A 19,022-nucleotide genomic window follows, 5' to 3' on the forward strand; every position below is an offset into this window, starting at 1 on the left:
TTCTCTTCCTTTCTTATTTGTTATTGGAAAAGATAGAGATTTCATTTAAAAGGTTGGCAAGAATTCCAATTCTCAGTAGTGGCATTGCTGGGTCGTATGGCAGTTCTATTTCCAGTTTCTTAAGGAATCTCCACACTGTTCTCCATAGTGGCTGTACTAGTTTGCATTCCCACCAACAGTGTAAGAGGGTTCCCTTTTCTCCACACCCTCACCAGCATTTATTGCTTGTAGACTTTTGGGTAGCAGCCATTCTGACTGGCGTGAAATGGTACCTTATTGTGGTTTTGATTTTCATTTCTCTGACAATAAGTGATGTTGAGCATCTTTTCATGTGTTTGTTAGCCATCTGTATGTCTTCTTTGACATTCTTGAAATGTCTGTTTATTTTTTATTTTTATTTTTTTTAAGGATAACCCAGTATTATTTATTCAAAGACATGTACATTAATAAATCCATGTTCTTTCGGTGTTATTGGCTCAGTTCAGTTCCGTCGCTCAGTCGTGTCCGACTCTTTGCAACCCCGTGAATTGCAGCACGCCAGGCCTCCCCGTCCATCACCAGCTACCGGAATTCACTCAGACTCACGTCCATCGAGTCAGCGACGCCATCCAGCCACCCCACCCCCCCGTCGCCCCCTTCTCCCCCTCCCCTCAATCCCTCCCAGCATCAGAGTCCTTTCCAATGAGTCAACTCTTCGCATGAGGTCGCCAAAGTACCGGAGCTTCAGCTTCAGCATCATTCCTTCCAAAGAACACCCAGGGCTGGTCTCCTCTAGAATGGACTGGCTGGATCTCCCCACAGTCCAAGGGACTCTCAAGAGTCTTCTCCAGCCCCACAGTTCAAAAGCATCAACTCTTCAGCACCCAGGTCTCTTCACAGTCCAACTCCCACATCCACACATGACTACTGGAAAAACCATAGCCTTGACCAGACGGACCTTTGCTGGCAAAGCAATGTCTGTGCTCTTCAACACGCTATCTAGGTTGGCCAAAACTCCTCCTGCAGGGAGCAAGTGTCTTTTAATTTCCTGGCTGCAACCACCATCCGCAGCGACCCCGGAGCCCCAAAAAACAAAGTCTGACACTGTTTCCACTGTTTCCCCACCCACTTCCCATGAAGTGATGGGACCAGATGCCATGATCTTCATTTTCTGAACGCTGAGCCTCAAGCCAACTCTTTCACTCTCCTCCCTCACCTTGCTCAAGAGAAATGTCTGTTTAGTTCTTTGGCCCATTTTTTGATTGGGTCGTTTATTTTTCTGGCATTGAGCTACAGGAGTTGCTTGTATATTTTTGAGACTAGTTCTTTGTCGGTTGCTTCATTTGCTATTATTTTCTCCCATTCTGAAGGCTGTCTTTTCACCTTGCTTATAGTTTCATCGCAACGCTGTTTACAATAGCCAGGACATGGAAGCAACCTAGATGTCCATCAGCAGATGAATGGATAAGAAAACTGTGGTACATATACACAATGGAGTATTACTCAGCCATTAAAAAGAATACATTTGAATCAGTTCTAATGAGGTGGATGAAACTTGAGCCTATTATACAGAGTGAAGTAAGCCAGAAAGAAAAACACCAATACAGTATACTAACGCATATATATGGAATTTAGAAAGATGGTAATGATAACCCTGTATGCGAGACAGCAAAAGAGACACAGATGTATAGAACAATCTTTTGGACTCTGTGGGAGAGGGAGAGGGTGGGACAATTTGGGAGAATGGCATTGAGACATGTATAATATCATATATGAAATGAATCGCCAGTCCAGGTTCGATGCAGGATACAGGATGCTTGGGGCTGGTGCACTGGGATGACCCAGAGGGATGGTATGGGGAGGGAGGGGGAAGGGGGGTTCAGGATGGGGAACACGTGTACACCCATGGCGGATTCATGTTGATGTATGGCAAAACCAATACAATATTGTAAAATTGAAAAAGAAAAAAAAAGAATTCCAATTCTGTAAATTGAGTCAATTTCTTAGAAGATGATCTTGGAAAAACTATTTTTTTAAGGTCTGACTTAAGCTGTAATAAAACAAGGCCCAGCCTTCATCTGGGAAGCAGAAATAGTACTTTTTCAGCTCCATTTAACAGTCTGAAGTGATTCCATTATAATTCAGCTTCCTCTTCTAGAAATAATGATGACCTTCATACGGTGCTTATGCTAAGCCCTATCCTAAAAGTGTTGCTTGTACTAAGTCACTTAATCCTGCCATCAACCCTGTGGGGTATAGGTACTATTGTTGTCCCTATTTTACCGATGGAAAAATTGAGGCACAGATAGGCGAGGGGGAACTAACAAAGAACTGACTCGTTGGAAAAGACCCTGATGCTGGGAGGGATTGGGGGCAGGAGGAGAAGGGGACGACAGAGGATGAGATGGTTGGATGGCATCACCGACTCGATGGACATGAGTTTGAGCAAACTCCGGTAGTTGGTGATGGACAGGGAGGCCTGGCGTGCTGCAGTCCATGGGGTCTCAAGGACTTGGACACAACCGAGTGACTGAACTCAACTCAACTCAACTAGCCCAAGGTCACAAAGCAATAAGGTGCAAACCTAGGCTGATTTGGAAACCACATTTTTCACCATCAGAGAAAAACCACCTTTATCCTCATGTGAATGGAAAGTGAAGGAATGGTAATCATTAGAAATGTATGCAAAGCACACGGGAATTGGAAACACTGATTAAAGGCCATAATGGCACTAAGAAGACGAACAATTGTCTTTGAGAGGATGTTGGTACTGTGCAACCAATTTCTGGATGTTGAATGTGTCATGGTTCCAGAAAGAATGGCATGCTTAGTGTTGAAAATGGATCTATCTATGTGAGGTAATCTTGATATAGGATATGAAATAAGCCATATGAACCTATGTTGCTATAGGAACTCCCCGAACTAATGCCATGAGTTCCTTAACCAGATAGCATCCTAATAGTAGCATTTCAGCAACACTTGGCTGACTTACCCATCTAAACAATCTAACTGCAATTCATGACCTTGAACAAGGCACTTCAGATCGCTGAGCTTTTTTTTCTTGACTTTAAGTGAAGCCATAAAATATGACCTCTAATGTCCTTTACATGTTATGTAAAGAATGTTGAATGATTTTCTGTCCAGACTTGATGACTTGAGAGCAGGAAGCCTGCTTTTTTTTTTTTTATTATTCATCATTTCTTACTATTCCAAAATCCACTGAGTAAAGCAGCTTCACAGCTTCCTGAATCTGCGTGCTTTCAGATTACAATCATGTTAAGTTTGGCACATCAAATTCAAATAAAAAACTGCCAGGTCAGCAGCAGGGAGCCAGATGTTATGGTTCTGAGATAAGGGGGACTCTTCTTTCTGCAGCTTCAGACCTGGACTTCCAGGCTTGGGCCACTGGCTAAGAGCACAGCCAGCAGAGTCCAGGGTCCTAGCTGGGGAGTCCAGGCCAGTTACCTTGCTTCTCTGCACCTCAGTTTCTAACCTGTAAAATGGAGATAATCGTCTACCTCGTAAGTTGCAGCAGAAAACTGAGCTCCTATATATAAGCCTGTAGAAGAGCGCCTGGCACATGTTGGTTGGTTGTTATTTCCTGTATTAAGAAAAAACGGGAGCTTGAAGGAGGTCAGGTGGAAGCGTGGGTAGGATCACAGCAGGAGAGTTGCTCAGGGGATGGCCTTGAAGATGCTTCTACCAGTCACCGTTAGTGCCAGTGCGAACCGAGTGCCCTCAGGTTGTGAAAGGGCCCCACTTCAGTTATTTTATTGTGACTTGTGTTTCAATTCCCAGGTGCCCAAGCCAATATAGGACTTCCTTATTTTTCCTTCAACTGCAAAGTAAAACTACCCACCCACTGGAAAAGGAACGTCTCCGTTAAGATCTGATCTGGATTATCGAACCGTTCCCGCTCAGGGTGCACAAGGACTCCACATCCTGCTAAACCCAGAGCTCCCACACCCCTCCCTAGGGAAAGAAACTGCAGACACACAACCAGGGAGAGTCTTTACTGCGCACAAAATCAGTTACCTGCACCTGGCCATTCTAGGGATCCCCTGACCGCCAGCAGCGCGGGAGAGCAAGCCCTAGAAACCAAGCAGCAGGCAGACAAAAGACAGGGAACACAACCTTGAGTAAGCCTGCCGCCAACAACAGCTTGGAGTGAAAGCAGGAGCATCCCGAACTGGGGTTCAGCTCTTCCAGCGCAGCGAGAGGCCAAGGGCAGAATCATGCACAGCGGCGGGTGAGCCTTGCACAGTGGCTGCGGCGCCTACAGCTGAAGGGCTGGAGGGAGAGCCTCCAACATCAGCCAGCAGCTCTTCCGAGGCATCTGGATTCTCAGAAAGCGGTGAGAAGCGCAAGATGCAGGAGAAAGCTCGGTAAACAGGCTGTGCCCCTGACCCTTCCCCCACACTATTTCCTCTGTGAGCTCTTTAAACTGGTGGTGGTGGGGGTTCATGCCTAAGTCATGTCTGACTCTTTGCGACCCCATGGACTGTAGCCCGCCAGGCTTCTCTGTCCATAGGATTCTCCAGGCAAGAATACTGGAGTGGGTAGCCATTCCCTTCTCTAGGGGATCTTCCCAACCCAGGAATCCAACCTAGGTCTCCTGCATTGCAGGCAGATTCTTTATCAACTAAGCCATAAACCAGAGCTGTGGGTAAAGGACCTGGAGAGTAGAAGGTTGGTGAATTTGTTAAGAGACTTTGGCAGTCACCGGTGGGGAGAGAAGACTCTAGACCAGAGTGGTAATGGCAATTTTGGCTAAACAGCCATCAAGAGTTTCTCCCTGCCAGCGTGTAGGTAAATTCTTCTGAGTCGGCCTGATAAATTTGAAAACGTGACCCACTCCCACTCCACTTGGAAGTTACTTTTGCTCTACGTTAGATTATTATTTTGCTCTACATTTCAGTCTTGACATTTTTTTATTGACAGGTCAGCCTCACTTAGAATTGAAATAAGTTCCCAGTGGCATTTCATGATGGTTAAATCAATGACAACAACAAAGCAAATTATTAGAAAACCCAGTGTTGGGAGGAATTCAAAGAAGCCCACTCTGAACAGTGCCAATGGTAGGACAAACGGATACTTCTTGAGGGTAACCTGAATACAGAACAAGAGCTGTGAAAATGACCTTACCATTTGACATAGTAATATTCTTGGAAGTTTGTTTTGAGGAAATAATTTTAAATGAAAGATATTTATGGCCATGTTCCTTGTAAATAGCTCCAAATTGGAAATACCCAAAATAAATCCACTAACTCGGAAATGGCAAAGATAACTATGATAGATTCTGTGAAAAGCTACTCAGAACAATGACAATATGTAAAAGATTTTTACAGAGAAAAAAAGTGCACCGTGTAGTTGGAGCAAAAGGGACTTGTGGCAACAAAGCCGGGAGAGGGTAGAGAATGGTGTTTCATTTGGGCAGAACCTGGGGCTTGTGAAAGGGGAAGGGACATGCAACTCCACTTGGAAGGCTGTGAGTGCCAGGATCAACAACGACGAGGCATGTGGATTTAAACACAAACCACGGGACTTCTCTGGTGGCCCAGTGGGTAAGACTCCATGTTCCCAATGCAGGGGCCCGGGCTCTATCCCTGGTCAGGGAACTAGATCCCACACGCTGCAACTAAGAGTTCATATGCCTCAGCTGAGACCCAGCATGGCCAAATAAATAAAAAATGTTTAAAAAACAAACAGAAACCAAGACCTGAAAACTCAGGAGGTCGTGATGTGAAGTGAAATTCTCCCAGTCGTGTCCGACTCTCTGCGACCCCATGGATTATACAGTCCATGGAATTCTCCAGGCCAGAATACTGGAGTGGATAGCCTTTCACATCTCCAGGGAATCTTCCCAACCCAGGGATCAAACCCAGGTCTCCCATATTGCAGGTGGATTCTTTACCGGCTGAGCCACAAGAGAAGTCCAAGAATAAGGAGTGGGTAGCCTATCCCTTCTCCAGTGGATCTTCCCGACCCAGGACTTGAACCGGGGTGTCTTGCACTACAGGCAGATTCTTTACCAACTGAGCCATCAAGGAAGCCCAGGAGGTCATAGTCATAAACAATCGGAAGACTGCAGAAGAGGAGGTGGTGAGGAGTGCGGTTGATCACCTCAGTGGGCATAGGCTCAGTGGCCAGTCCTCTCTCTGCCCCTCCAGTGAGTGACTAACAAAAGGCAGCCCTGAGGCCGGAAGCCAGTGTGCAGGTCAGTGGCTTAGAGCAGGCAGGACTCTGAACAGGAAATGGCTAAGACAGCCTTTCTGGCTGTCAAAGGAAGTTGACGTAATGAAGACAGGGCTCTGGGAAGATGTTGCTCAATTATTAAGACCTAACACTTCAGATCACCTCTGAAAAAGAAGCCCAGGTGGTAACTTTAAAAGGTAAGACGCAGGTCGAGAGGATTAGATAAAACAATATAGATGAAGCCCTGTGCCAACTGGAAAAGGCTCCTCTGGAGACTAGGGAGTCACTCTATGAAAAAGGCTGCAAAGTTAGCTGGTGTGTTCTTAATTCTAACCCTACATGGATAGGTGGCTTTATAAATTCTTTCAGTTCTAGTTTTGAACAAGTAGTGGCAAAACTGTATGCTTGTATCTTTGACTCATTTTCAAGAGATTTCTCGTGATCTTTAAGCCAGTCTATTTAAATGAATTAACTGAATTAGAGAAACAGTCTAAAACACCAAATCAGCCATGATTGGCTCCATGAGGTTTGTATTCTGAGTATTTTAATTGCACGACCGCTCCATTCATCATTCGTGCATTCAGGGCAATCTGGAGAGGAGTACGTAGGGTAAAGTGTAAAGAAACAGGTACAGAATGCTACAGATGACAGAAACAGAGAAATATGAAAGTAGGGACACGTTATACAGATTGTCCTTCCTGCTGACCACAATGAGTAAATAACTCACCTCATTGGAAAGAACAACGTTTGATCTTTCTTGTCTAAGCGTATCACGTGGCTCCATGAGGCCGGGACATTCTGCTCGCTGCGTACTTGCACTTACATGTCTCCTTACCGTTTGGCTCACCAGCCAGGTCCCCGCTTCTGCTTCACGCTTCAGAGAGATCAAGTTTCAGTTCCCATTGTTTGACTCTTCTGTACCTCCCCGCAACGCACCCACCTTCTGTGTCTTATAAAAATGAACACTTTCTTTTGATTTCCTTCTTGTAAACACAGGTCTAAGGCTGTTTTCTCTCCCTGCTGCTGTGAACCATCACGTGTTACCAGTTGTCTGAAGAGATAGAGCAGGACTTCTAGCTGAGAAAGGTAGTCATCTTGACTTGATACCAGTTTATCCTTGTGATGAAAATACCATTTCATTTTTGATGGCCTTAATTTAGCATTTATCCTGGAGGCTGGGTTTTGTGTTGCCTTTATAAACACGCGCACACACAGAGCCTAGTTCTCTTTAGACACTTCTCCAGCTGTGAGTTTAGCAAGCCTTTCTGGTAATGGGGAGACAGACAGAATTACTGCTCCAAACATTCCCCTGCCACTGATCCAGAACATGTGTTATCATATCACACACTGTAAATTGATTCCGAATTCTTGCCAACGGGGCAGAGTCTGCATTCCAAATACCTAAGACCCTGGGACAGTGAGTTGTAAAAGAGAAATATGCCATGCTTCCTTCTTTAGTTTGAAGTGAGCACAAGTAAGTTTGCTAAACATATTTGAGTCTCAGAATATGTTTTTTTTTTTTTTTTTCTGAAAACATAGAACAAGCCCGTGAAATCTCTATATCTCAGTGAAAATAGACTTTATCCTGAAAGCTCCCAGGTGCCCTGATTGTTAATGTCACTTCCAATCTCTTGGTGAAGGGTGGTTGACAGGAAGGAGGGCAAGATGGAGGGGGGTTCACATTTAAGATAATAAAGTCACTCTCGTTCAGCTGGTGAGAGACATAAACAGTCTGACTGTGATGGTCTCCTGGGAGTAGAGGTCTAGGATTTCAAATGGTATATAAACAGTTGCAGAATCTCTGAAATTACTCTGGAAATTAACTCCTAGCCCAGATGGTAACGTGAGGAATAAACATCTATTTTCAGTCCTGTGCTGTCCTGTATGAATGCCCTGAGCTACCATCAATTTATTTCTTGTTCATAATAACTGTAGATTATGGAACAAATATCTCCAAAACGTCTCTTTATTTTTGTAACTCTTGAGGACTGAAGGGTGGGAACTGGGAGAAGAGAGTAAGTGTCACTAGGAACTTGGCATTGGGAACACCCCGGGGATAAGCAGGCAGGCTGATCTCCTCAGAAGTTCAAAGTCCCAACTTGGTTACCATGGTGATACCATTCCACTCCATAATTTCACCTGACAAGGTCTCCATTGTGTCTTCACTCCTGAAGACTAGCCCATCCCACTCTTCTTTGATCCAGGTCTTCCTCATTAGATCCTAAGAAATAGTCATAAATACACACATAGGTACAGGGAGTTAATACTTATGACAAACGAGTTAACGCCACCAGTGGGTGACTTGCCAGATCAGTTACTCACACTTTACAGCTGTGGCACATTCTCAAATCTCACTGTATGTGTAAGAGTGGTGGTATCGTGGTGCATGACTTGGTTTTCCCCGAGTGTAACAGCTAGTGCTAACTAATGAAATCTGGCTAGCTGCATAATTACCCCAGTTGATTTTCAGGTTGGTCTGGTATAATAACGACATTATCTGCCAGCCTTGGGGAGGCCTGGCTTCCAGAACCAGCTTGTGGTCAGCGAGCTGAGTGATTCCTACTCACACTCTCGAGGGCTCTAGTTCTTTAACAGTAAGGTGGAGGAGTCAAGCTGGTGTTGCAGCCTGAAGCTGCCCCATAGATCTCAAGTCCAGTGAATCCTTTCCTTATTGTTTCTTTCTTCTCTGAGATTAATGCTTTTACTGTCCATTTCTAGGCTGATTTGTTTGATCTTGCTAATTTGAAACCTTTAGGAAATGAAAACAATAATGTTTGAAGGAGGAAGTGTATATTCTCAAAATAAAGGAATTTGAAGCTTATTATACAATTTTTAAAGGTGTAATTATGTTTGGGAGAGGCAATATATAAGATTATAATAGAAAAGAATGATTCAAGTCTGTTTAAGTATAATAGGTGTTTACATTTCCTGAGAATCAAGTTGTGAATCATGTTTATAAAACTAGATTTAAAGTCTGTAGCAACGTAAGTGGATTCTTCTTAGGTCAAGACAAGTCTATATATTAGAAGTCTCTCGTGAGGAATGTTCCCCTATGTTTATTTCTTTGCATCTTGATACGGGGCTTCCCTGGTGGCTCAGCAGTAAAGAATCCGCCTGCTGATGCAGGAGACATAAAAGACTTGGGTTCGATCCTTGACTGGGGAAGATCCCCTGGAGGAGGGCATGGCAACCCACTCCAGAATTCTTGCCTTAAGAATCCCACGGACGGAAGAGACTGGCTGGCTACAGTCCATGGAGTCCCAAAGGGTCAGACACCACTGAAGTGACTTAGCACACACGCATACCCACCCTGTTACAACGTATGTCATGGTCAGCATTTTGCTATAAAAGCCCCTGACTGTAAGCCCTTGGACTCGTTGGCCTGGGTCCCACCATAGCATGTTGGAAGGAAGGAGGTCTGCCCTAGCTGGTTGTGAGATGAGAATATTTAAGAAGCATCTGTAACAAGGGCTGGAGGAAATTCTCCTGTGTAACTTGGAGGAGGAGATGATTGTTGGTGGTGCAGTGGCACGCAGGCCTTTAAAACATGACATTTGAACAGAGTTAACTTGGCAACTATCTGGGGGAAGAGCATTTTGGGCAGAGTATGGGCCAGGGCCGGGGCAGGGGCCTGTGGGAGGCCAGAGTGGTAAGAGAGAGAAAGTTTGGAAGATGAGCTCAGAGGCTGAAGAGTCCGGCGGAGTGAGCCTGGCCTCCTGGGCCACTGGCAGGGCTTTTGCTTTGCAAAGAGAGCAGAGTGGCCTGATCTGATGGGCATTTTGGGGGTCCTCCTGGCACAATGTTGACAGTAGACTGTCTGAGGGCAAGGGTCAGACAGCCCGTGTGAGGTCCCAGTTGAGCTGGCCATCTAGCTTAGAGGTTTTACTGACTTGGAGCAGGTGTGAGCAGGAGGGACTCAGAGCTAGTCAGATGCCAGATTTTAAAAGAAGAGTTTGTGGGATGTGACTTTTAAAAGTGAAGCCAAGAGTGATTCCAAGCAACCCAAAAAGTGGAGTCGCCTTCACCTAAGATGGTGATAAAATGAAACTTCCAACTCCCCCCACAAATCTGTATTTTCCCATTTTAAAAAACGGTCAGGGGACCTTCCCTGGTGGTCCACTGGTTAGGAATCTGCCCAACAATGCAGAGGACACAGGTTCAACCCCTGGTCTGGAAACTAGGATCTCCCATGCCACGGGTCAGCTGAGCTCGTACGCCGACTGTGGAAGCCCGCATGCCCTGGAGCCTATGCTCTGCAGCAAGAGAAGCCCCCACAAGGAGAAGCCTGCGCACCACAACCAGAGAGGAGGCCCAGCCGGCTGCAACTAGAGAAAGCCCTCACAGCAACAGGGACCCAGCGCAGTCAAAAATAAATAAATAAAATTTAAAAATAATTGGTTGTTTTTTCAGTCGCTCAGTCGTCTCTGACTCTTTGTGACCCCATGGACTGCAGCACGCCAGGCTTCCTTGTCCTTCACCATCTCCCAGGGCTTGCTCAAACTCATGTCCATTGAGTGGGTGATGCCATCCAACCATCTCATCTTCTGTCGTCCCCTTCTCCTGCCCTGAATCTTTCCCAGCATCAGGGTCTTTTCCAATGAGTCAGCTCTTCGCATCAGGTGGCCGAAGTATCGGAGTTTCAGCTTCAACATCAGTCCTTCCAATGAACACCCAGGACTGATCTCCTTTAGGATGGACTGGTTAGATCTCAGGTTGCTGAAATAGCCACTTTCATTTCAATTATCACTTCAGTTTGTTCACAAGCTTGTCTCTTTTGTTCACACCATTCTGTGTGAGACCACATCTCTTCCCTTCTCTCTCTGCGTGCGCCTAAAGGGCTAGTTCAAGTTCCACATCCTGGAGAACACCTCCCCTGACTGCATCCCCAGCAAGACATTTCTGCTGATCTCTTCAATGTGCTTATCTGTCAAGGCTTATTTTAATCAAGTAATAATATTCCTGGGATGACTGTTGAGTTTGTTTCCTCAACAGCTATTTCTCCCTCCAGTTTTTAGTCTTCCACTTCTTCCCCCTAACTCCCTCCATTTATTGAGATACAATTGACATGAACTAAAGCAGGTTAGACATAAGAGACTCATGTTCGATCCCTGGGTGGGGAAGATCCCCTAGAGGAGGGCATGGCAACCCTCTCCAGTATTCTTGCCTGGAGAATCCCATGGACAGAGGAGCCTGGCGGGCTACAGCCCACAGGGTCTCAAAGAGTTGGACACGACTGAGCGACTTGGCGTGCACATAGGTATTAGTTTTGGGCTTCCCTGGTGGCTCAGATGGTAAAGAATCTGTCTGCACTGCAGAAGACCAGGGTTCAGTTCCCAGGTTGGGAGGATGCCCTGGAGAAGGAAATGGCTACCCACTCCAGTATTTTTGCCTGGAGAATCTCATGGTCTCCTGTCTGCCAGGCTATAGTCCATAGTGTACCGAGGAGCGGACATGACTGAGCGACTAAGCACGTCACAGTATCAGTTTTAGGCACACTATACAGTGACTTCATATGTGTGTACATCGTGAAATAAGTTTAGCCACTGTAAGTTTAGCTAACACTCACCGCCTCACATCGTCACACATTTTTCGTGCGTGATGAGACCTTTAAGACCCACTCTTAGCCACTTTCAAACGTGTAATATATTGCTCACTAGTGCTGTACGTTACATTCCCAAGACTTACTCATCTTACGACAGGAGTTTCTAATTACCGACTCTCTTCACCTGCTTCACTCACTCACCATCCCCGACGTCTGGCAGGCACCCGTTTTCCCGTCTATTCTTCAACTTTTTTTTTTTTTAACATTTAAAATTTTATTTATTTACTCGGCCATGTTGGTCTTAGTTGCGGCACGCGGGGTCTTGGTTGCGTCCTGTAGGATCTTTTGTTGCGGCTCAAGGACGCAGTAGTTGCTCTGAGGCATGTGGGATTTTAGTTCCCCAACAGGGATCAAACTCGCGTCCTTTGCATTGCAAGGCAGATTCTTCGCCACTGGACCGCTGGGAAGTCCCGTTCTTCAACGCCTCCTTTTACTCCTCTTCCTCACTGAGAAGTCACTCAGCAGTGACTGCCGCAGTCTGCGTTCCCTCAGACTTTGTCACTGTCGTGCCCCAGGCCTGTGCTGCGCCTTCAAGCCTGACGTCCTGCATCCCGCCGGGGGTCTCTTCCTTCGGTCGCCCCTGGAAACCGCTGGGACGGCTTGTCATCACGACGTTTCAGACGTTTCGAGACAGTTAGTGATGAGAGCCCTGCTGACTCGCTGCTCGGGCTCCTGGCGCGGGGCTTGGAGCGGAGGTGTTTCGGGGCTGTGCGTGTTGCACAGGGGTGAGCAGATTCCACACAAGAGCCTGCTTCACTGAGTCCACACAGCACTCAGCTCCCAGAGAAACTTCCCGGAACCTGGACGGGTGGCTCATCTGTCACAGTGCAGGAGGTAAAGAACTCTGGGGAAGATTCTGGTGTCATTTCCACTCACTTGTCCTGCTGTTTAGGTATCTGTATCACAGGGAGCAAGGCAGTGAGCTTTACAAACGGGGCAGGGAATCTCCATTTCCCAGGCTCACTGTTTCTCTCCCTCCAAGTAAAGGTTCTGGGCTCCCCATCGGGGCACATGCTTCTGACTCCCACCCCCGACTGTGTCTCTGGGCCCAGCTTCTCTTCTGAGCATCATACTACTGACCACAAACCCATGGCTGTCCCTGGAAATGTGTAGGCTCCTCAGACTCCAAGTATTCAGAATCGAGTGAGTAATCTCTCCTTCCCGGCTGCTTCTCTTCTTCGATTACGTCTCTTGGTTTTTGGCTCACTGTCAAACTAAACTAGAAACTTGATGTCATTTTCAACTCTTTCTATTCTCTTAATACTGGTTGTAGTGCTGCTCCGACTTTTCCCATTAATGTCTGGCCCTCTATTGCCCCCTCACACAAGGGCTGATGCGTGTTCCCTGAAATGCCCACCTTAATGTTGCCACCAGGGATCCCTCTAAGGCACAGACTTGATCATTTCCCTGCTTTAAGACTTTGAATGGGCTCCTCCTGCCTGTGCGATCATGTCCACCTTCTTAGCAGAGCCTTCGAGGCTGTCCTCCCTGAAGCCTGGTCACACTTCAGCACTTCTTTACTCCCTCCCTTCCCCTACTCACCCCAAGTTTGCATTTCTGGTCTCACTGAATTTTCCAGTTCTCTGTTTTTCTCTATTGTGCTCTTTTCACACAGAGTAACTTAGCCCTCTCTTTCTTTTTTTGGCTGCACCATGCAGCGTGTGGGATCTTAGTTCCCCAACCAGGAATTGAACCCGTGACCCCTCCCATGGAAGAGTGGATTCTCAACCACTGGACTGCCAGGGAGGTCCCATCTATTCACCTTTCAAGACGAAACGATGAAAATCTGTAATTTCGAAAATAAATATAGCAGAGATCACCCTATGCCTAGTAGTGTACAAAGCTACACCCTAAAATCTGTCACAAGCACCCCTGCCCTCAAGGAGCAGCAGAGTGGTGGAGCCAGGTGGATGGACAGTGGCTTTTGTAACCACACAGAATGACCGGTGCTGGTGGGCCAGTCCTCGTCACCTGGGGGTGTCTCTCTCAAGAGGGCTGGCACCTCTCTCGTCCATAGAGTCAGAGCTCTTCACCATCTCCTCTCTGTTCGCCTCAAGTATACTTGATCACCCTTTTTTTTATTTTACTGGTCTTCTGCATGTGTTTCAGAGCCCATGGCAGTATCTTCAGGAACACTGACCAGAGCCCCCTGTGTCCTCCAAACGGCAGCAAGCGTGGGGATGGCAGCCGCAGACGTCCCCTCCCAGCATCCTCCGATAGGTCTAGAACAAATGCCATTCCTCTAGCAAACTTTCTAAATCTTTTTTAAACCTCTGACGCATTTTTATCATGTCTTTCCCCTACAGAATCTATAGTGGCTTCCTGTGGCTGAGAACAGGACTATAACCCAGTTACCAAGTCACTGATTCCTTCACTTCCACCCTGATGGTGGGGAGAGGAGAACGTTGCCCAGAACTGGCGCAGATTCATCCCATTGGTTACATTCACTGAGGTTAAGAGTCCCTCTTCTGAGACACAAATGTGTCTATCTGGTGTTCAGACTCAGAGCACAGTATTTCAACCAAGTAATTTCAAGCACGTATTGACTTTGAAGCACGCGGTGACCATGGCTTATGTGTGTGTAGGGAATGTGATCTGATGCTTTTCCAGTTCTGAGGAATTGGAATATTTACTCGAAGGGCATATCTAAGACAAAGTTCGGTTTGAAGAATATACTTGTTCTGGGTGTGGTTGTGTTGGTGTGAAGGGCCAGGGCTCCTGGAGGACACTGAACAATCAGGATTGTGCCCACAGAGGGCGACAAGCATGGAAAGTTCAGGGAAAAGAGAACTAATTAATAAATTCTTCTCTCCCTTTAATTATTTAATTCTTATTTAGGATTCTGACGGGATACATTCTTTGCAAACCAGTTGTACATCTTTTGGGGTGGTCACAACCTAAAGGGTACAAGTCAAATTCAAACTCATTCAGAACTTCCGCTTCCCCATTTGAACCACATCCTCACCTTAGGTCACAAGCTACCTGCACTCTAACTTGCCATACCTGCCCTTACTTCTGATTTTGGACTGTTGTGCTTACCCAGGGCTAGAATGTTACCTAAGACCTACCACCTCTCATTCATTTACTCAGTCAACAAATATTCACCGAGGGTCCATGTTTGTGGGATAACGCTGGGAGGGGCCACGAGCACCCGTGTGCATCAAGCAGGTCTCTACGGCAACCTTGCTCTTGTTTGGGTGCTTTCTCCTCCATTAAAATTTTAATAGTCCAGCCAATGTTCCTTTCTATTTTTTTAAAGATTTTTTTTTTATGCGGACCATTTTTAAAGTCTTTATTGAGTTTGTTACAATATTGCTTCTGTTTTTATGTTCTGTTTTTTGGGCATGAGGCATGTGGGATCTTAGCTCTTTGACCAGGGATCGAAACCGTACCTCTGCATTGGAAGGGGAAGTCTCACCCCCTGGATAGCCAGGGAAATCCCTGAGCCTATATTTTCTGAACCAAAAAACAAGTAAAACACCTGCCATGAGGTATGATGATGGATCAGGATATATGAAATCCAGTCTGCTCTGGAAAGTGTAGGGCTTCCAAAATGGTGCTATTGGTAAAAAACCAGCCTGCCAATGCAGGAGACCTAAGAGACACGGGTTCGATCCCTGAGTAGGGAAGATCCTCTGAAGGAGGGCATGGCAACCCACTCCAGTATTCTGGCCTGGAGAATCCCATCGACAGAGGAGCCTGGCAGACTATGGTCTGTAGGGTCACAAAGAGTTGGACACAACTGAAGTGACAAAGCATGCACCACGCTGCTCTGGAAAGCATAACCAGCACCCTCCTTTCTGTGCGTACAGACGTACTGTCTCCACTAAGAGCGGGAACTAAGGGAAGAAACATTTTTCTATTAGTAGACAAAGAAATGGAAGTCGCCTAGCTTGGGGGACAGCAGGTTTAGGATAAACTTAATCATGATCTTTAGTGGATAAAAGACTACAGAGGAGCAACGGACCATTACGAAATGGTCTGTGTTTTTAGAATCTGTGTTTTTAGAAAGGGATGATGGTGATGGTTTAGTCGCTAAGTCGTGTACAACTATACAGTCCATGCGACCCTGTGGACTGAAGTCCACCAGACTCCTCCGTCCATGGGATTTTCCAGGCAAGGCTATGGAGTGGGTTGCCTTTCTTTCTCCAGGGGATCTTGCCGACCCAGAGATCAAACCCGGGTCTCCCACATTGCAGGTGGTTTCCTGCATTTCAGGTAGATTCTTTATCAACTGAGGCACCAGGGAAGCCCCAAAAAGGAGTGATAGAAAACTCATAATTTTGTGAAGTTGAAAAATGAAAGGTCCCTGAACACTGTTCAGGGTGTGATCTATACAAAATAGGAAGGAGCCTCTGCATTCAGAGGAGTAAAGGATTTTTAAAATAGCCATCAAATGTACTTAATGCCTCTGAACGATGCCCCTAAAAATGGTCAAAATGGTAAATTTATGTTAGATATATTTTAAACACACACACACACATATCCATGAAAGAAGGCTAGAGCTAATACACTTCCAATTGTTAAGTATGTCCCTTTTAGGAAAACTATTTCATAGCACTCAAAATATACCCTGGTAGCTTGGTTGTTAAAGAATCCACCTTTAATAGGAGACCCTGGTTTGATTCCTGGGTTAGGAAGATCCACTGGAGAGGGGATAGGCTACCCACTCCAGTATTCTTGGGCTTCTCTGGTGGCTCAGATGGTAAAGAATCCACCTGCAATGTAGGAGACCTGGGTTTGGTCCCTGGGTTGGGAAAATCCCCTGGAGAAGGGAATAGCTGCCTACTCCAGTATTCTGGCCTGGAGAATTCCATGGACTATATAGTCCAGGGGGTCACAAAGAGTCAGACACGACTGAGTGACTTTCACTTCACTTTAAAATATATCAACTCCCCAATATTTCTAAGGCTCATATAATATCCTCAGTTTTCCTGCAAAAGCAGACCACTCTTAAAAGGAGAAACACAAACTGTTAGCACATAGCCTTCTGGCTTGAATCCAGATGCAGAATGATTGGATATCGTGGTCAAAGCATTGTCTCTTTAACTTCGTCTGTGCAGAATTTCAGTCAAGGCTGGGGAAGAGTATACCTATGAGGCTGGCTGGGTTGGACAATATTTTTTACATCAGATAAAAACGTCTAAGAACTGAGTGGAGAAATACGCATTCTTGGGCGCTCTTCATTCTTGACTTTTCCCCTTCCAGATCCTCTTTCCTCCACTCCTCAAGTTAGAAGTCCCTTCCACTTTGTTCATGGAACAATCAGGAGCCTAACTTGTAAGTTGAAACTACAGTGGCTACAGCGTTTTGTCTTCGAGCTGTCTTGACAAGAACACTGACTTTCTTGTCCTGCTTGAAAAGAGAAATCTTTCTAGTTTCAACCTTCCAGAAAATGATGTCAATTAAAACAGCTCAGGATGAGACCTCCCCGATGGTCCATTGGTTAAGACTCCGAGCTTCTCATGCAGGAGGCATGGGTCTGATCCCTGGTCGAACAGCTAAGATCCTGCAGGCCTGTCACCTCAGTAGGGTGAAAGAAAAATAAAAAGACTTTAAAAAAAAAAATCTATGAAAACAAAAACAAAACAAAACAAAAAACACCAACTCAGGATGACTTGTAAGAAACACAAAAGTGTTCCCTCAAAAGAAAATCTTATCTAAATCTTTAAGAATCTATCTAAATGGATATATCTGTATATCTAAAAATCTTTAAAAGGTCAAAAAACTCGTGTCTTCCATCCCCCTACTGTAGTCCTTTGAATTATTTCCATGGGTACTGTGTCTGTGCACTGACTGCTGTGAACGCTCCTGTTTTTTCAGGCTCCTGCTCTGGGTGTGATGAGATGGGCCGGTGGGTTACTGACAAGCCCTGCCTCATTTCACAACAGAGACTCCAGAGTCCACTGAGTTTGAGAGATGATTTTCAGAGCCAGCTGGTCATTTCAAAACACAAAGTTGGACTCAGCTTGCCATTACTGCAGGCACCCTACCTACAGTGACTTAAGAAGGACTTTTTGATTTGGAGGGAATAAGGTCAAAAGCCACTTCAAAAGCATCTTTAGAGCTGGTAGTTCAGTTCAGTCCGGTCGCTCAGTCATGTCACTCTTTGTGATCCCATGGACTGCAGCACGCCAGGCTTCTCTGTTCATCACCAGTTCCCGAAGCTTGCTCAAATTCATGTCCATCAAGTTAGTGATGCCATCCAACCATCTCATCCTCTGTCATCCCCTTCTCCTCCTGCCTTCAATCTTTCCCAGCAGCAGGGTCTTTTCTAATGAGTCAGTTCTTCGCAGTTTTTAGAGCTGGTAAGGCGAGTCTTATTTCAGTAAAAAGCATAAACTTTTGAAATTAAGGTTAGAGCTGAGAGGAGAAAGTTACAAATTTCTTTAAATCATTTGCTTTAAAAACCAGAACACAGCTCGAAAATCAAACTGTCCAAAATCTGGGTCCGAGAAAGGTATTCCTGTGTCAGGAATTCTACTTGAAAGATCAAAGGCATGCCTTGTCCCTTTTTTTTTTTTGCTCACATATGTTATACTCTTATAGGGGCTCAGGAGCAAAGAGAGAAGCGGTGGGGCAGGAGTCAAGGGAACTGAGGCTTAAGCTCAGTGCTCAGTCTCATCCATTAATGGATGGCCTCTTGTCTGTATAAAAAGAACCTATCCCAGGAACTAAGAGCCCTCGAACAAGGCCTTTAAAGTCCAGCCTCTTTTGCAACCAAATAAATGCTTTAAAATGTATTTGCTGCTGCAGCAGTTTTTAAAAAGTGATATAGGTATATCACTTTTTTTTTTTTTTTTAAGAAAAGAAGACTTTGCATCATGCTGCTAAGTCGCTTCAGTCGTGTCCGACTCTGTGCGACCCCATAGACGGCAGCCCACCAGGCTCCCCTGTCCCTGGGATTCTCTAGGCAAGAACATGGGAGTGGCTTGCCATTTCCTTCTCCAATGCGTAAAAGTGAAAAGTGAAAGGGAAGTCGCTCAGTTGTGTCCGACTCTTCTCGACCCCATGGACTGCAGCCTACCAGGCTCCTCCGTTCATGGGATTTTCCAGGCAAGAGTACTGGAGTGGGGTGCCATTGCCTTCTCCATGACTCCCACTTAAAACATGCAGGTCCATTCAACTTTCAACCGGCAGCAGTTCTGGTCCACAGCACACGGGGAACAGTGTGTGCTCAGTCACTCGGTCGTGTCCGACTCTGAGAGACCCTAGGGACTCTAGCCCGCCAGGCTGCTCTGTCCTT

General features: G+C 45.8%; 1 protein-coding gene across 1 annotated transcript in view; it reads right to left on the minus strand.

Moving 5' to 3' along the window:
- Positions 1 to 660: 660 nt before the first annotated feature.
- The window catches only part of MND1 (meiotic nuclear divisions 1), a 118,985-nt gene continuing 100,623 nt past the window's right edge, over positions 661 to 19,022 (minus strand). The window contains exon 9 of the mRNA XM_070770112.1: positions 661 to 8,395. Coding sequence (XP_070626213.1) covers positions 8,337 to 8,395 — 59 coding nt within the window. The 3' untranslated portion in view covers positions 661 to 8,336. The remainder of the gene's footprint in view (positions 8,396 to 19,022) is intronic.

Source organism: Bos indicus, chromosome 17, assembly GCF_029378745.1.
Source record: "Bos indicus isolate NIAB-ARS_2022 breed Sahiwal x Tharparkar chromosome 17, NIAB-ARS_B.indTharparkar_mat_pri_1.0, whole genome shotgun sequence".
In the NCBI taxonomy this organism is placed as follows: Eukaryota; Metazoa; Chordata; class Mammalia; order Artiodactyla; family Bovidae; genus Bos; species Bos indicus.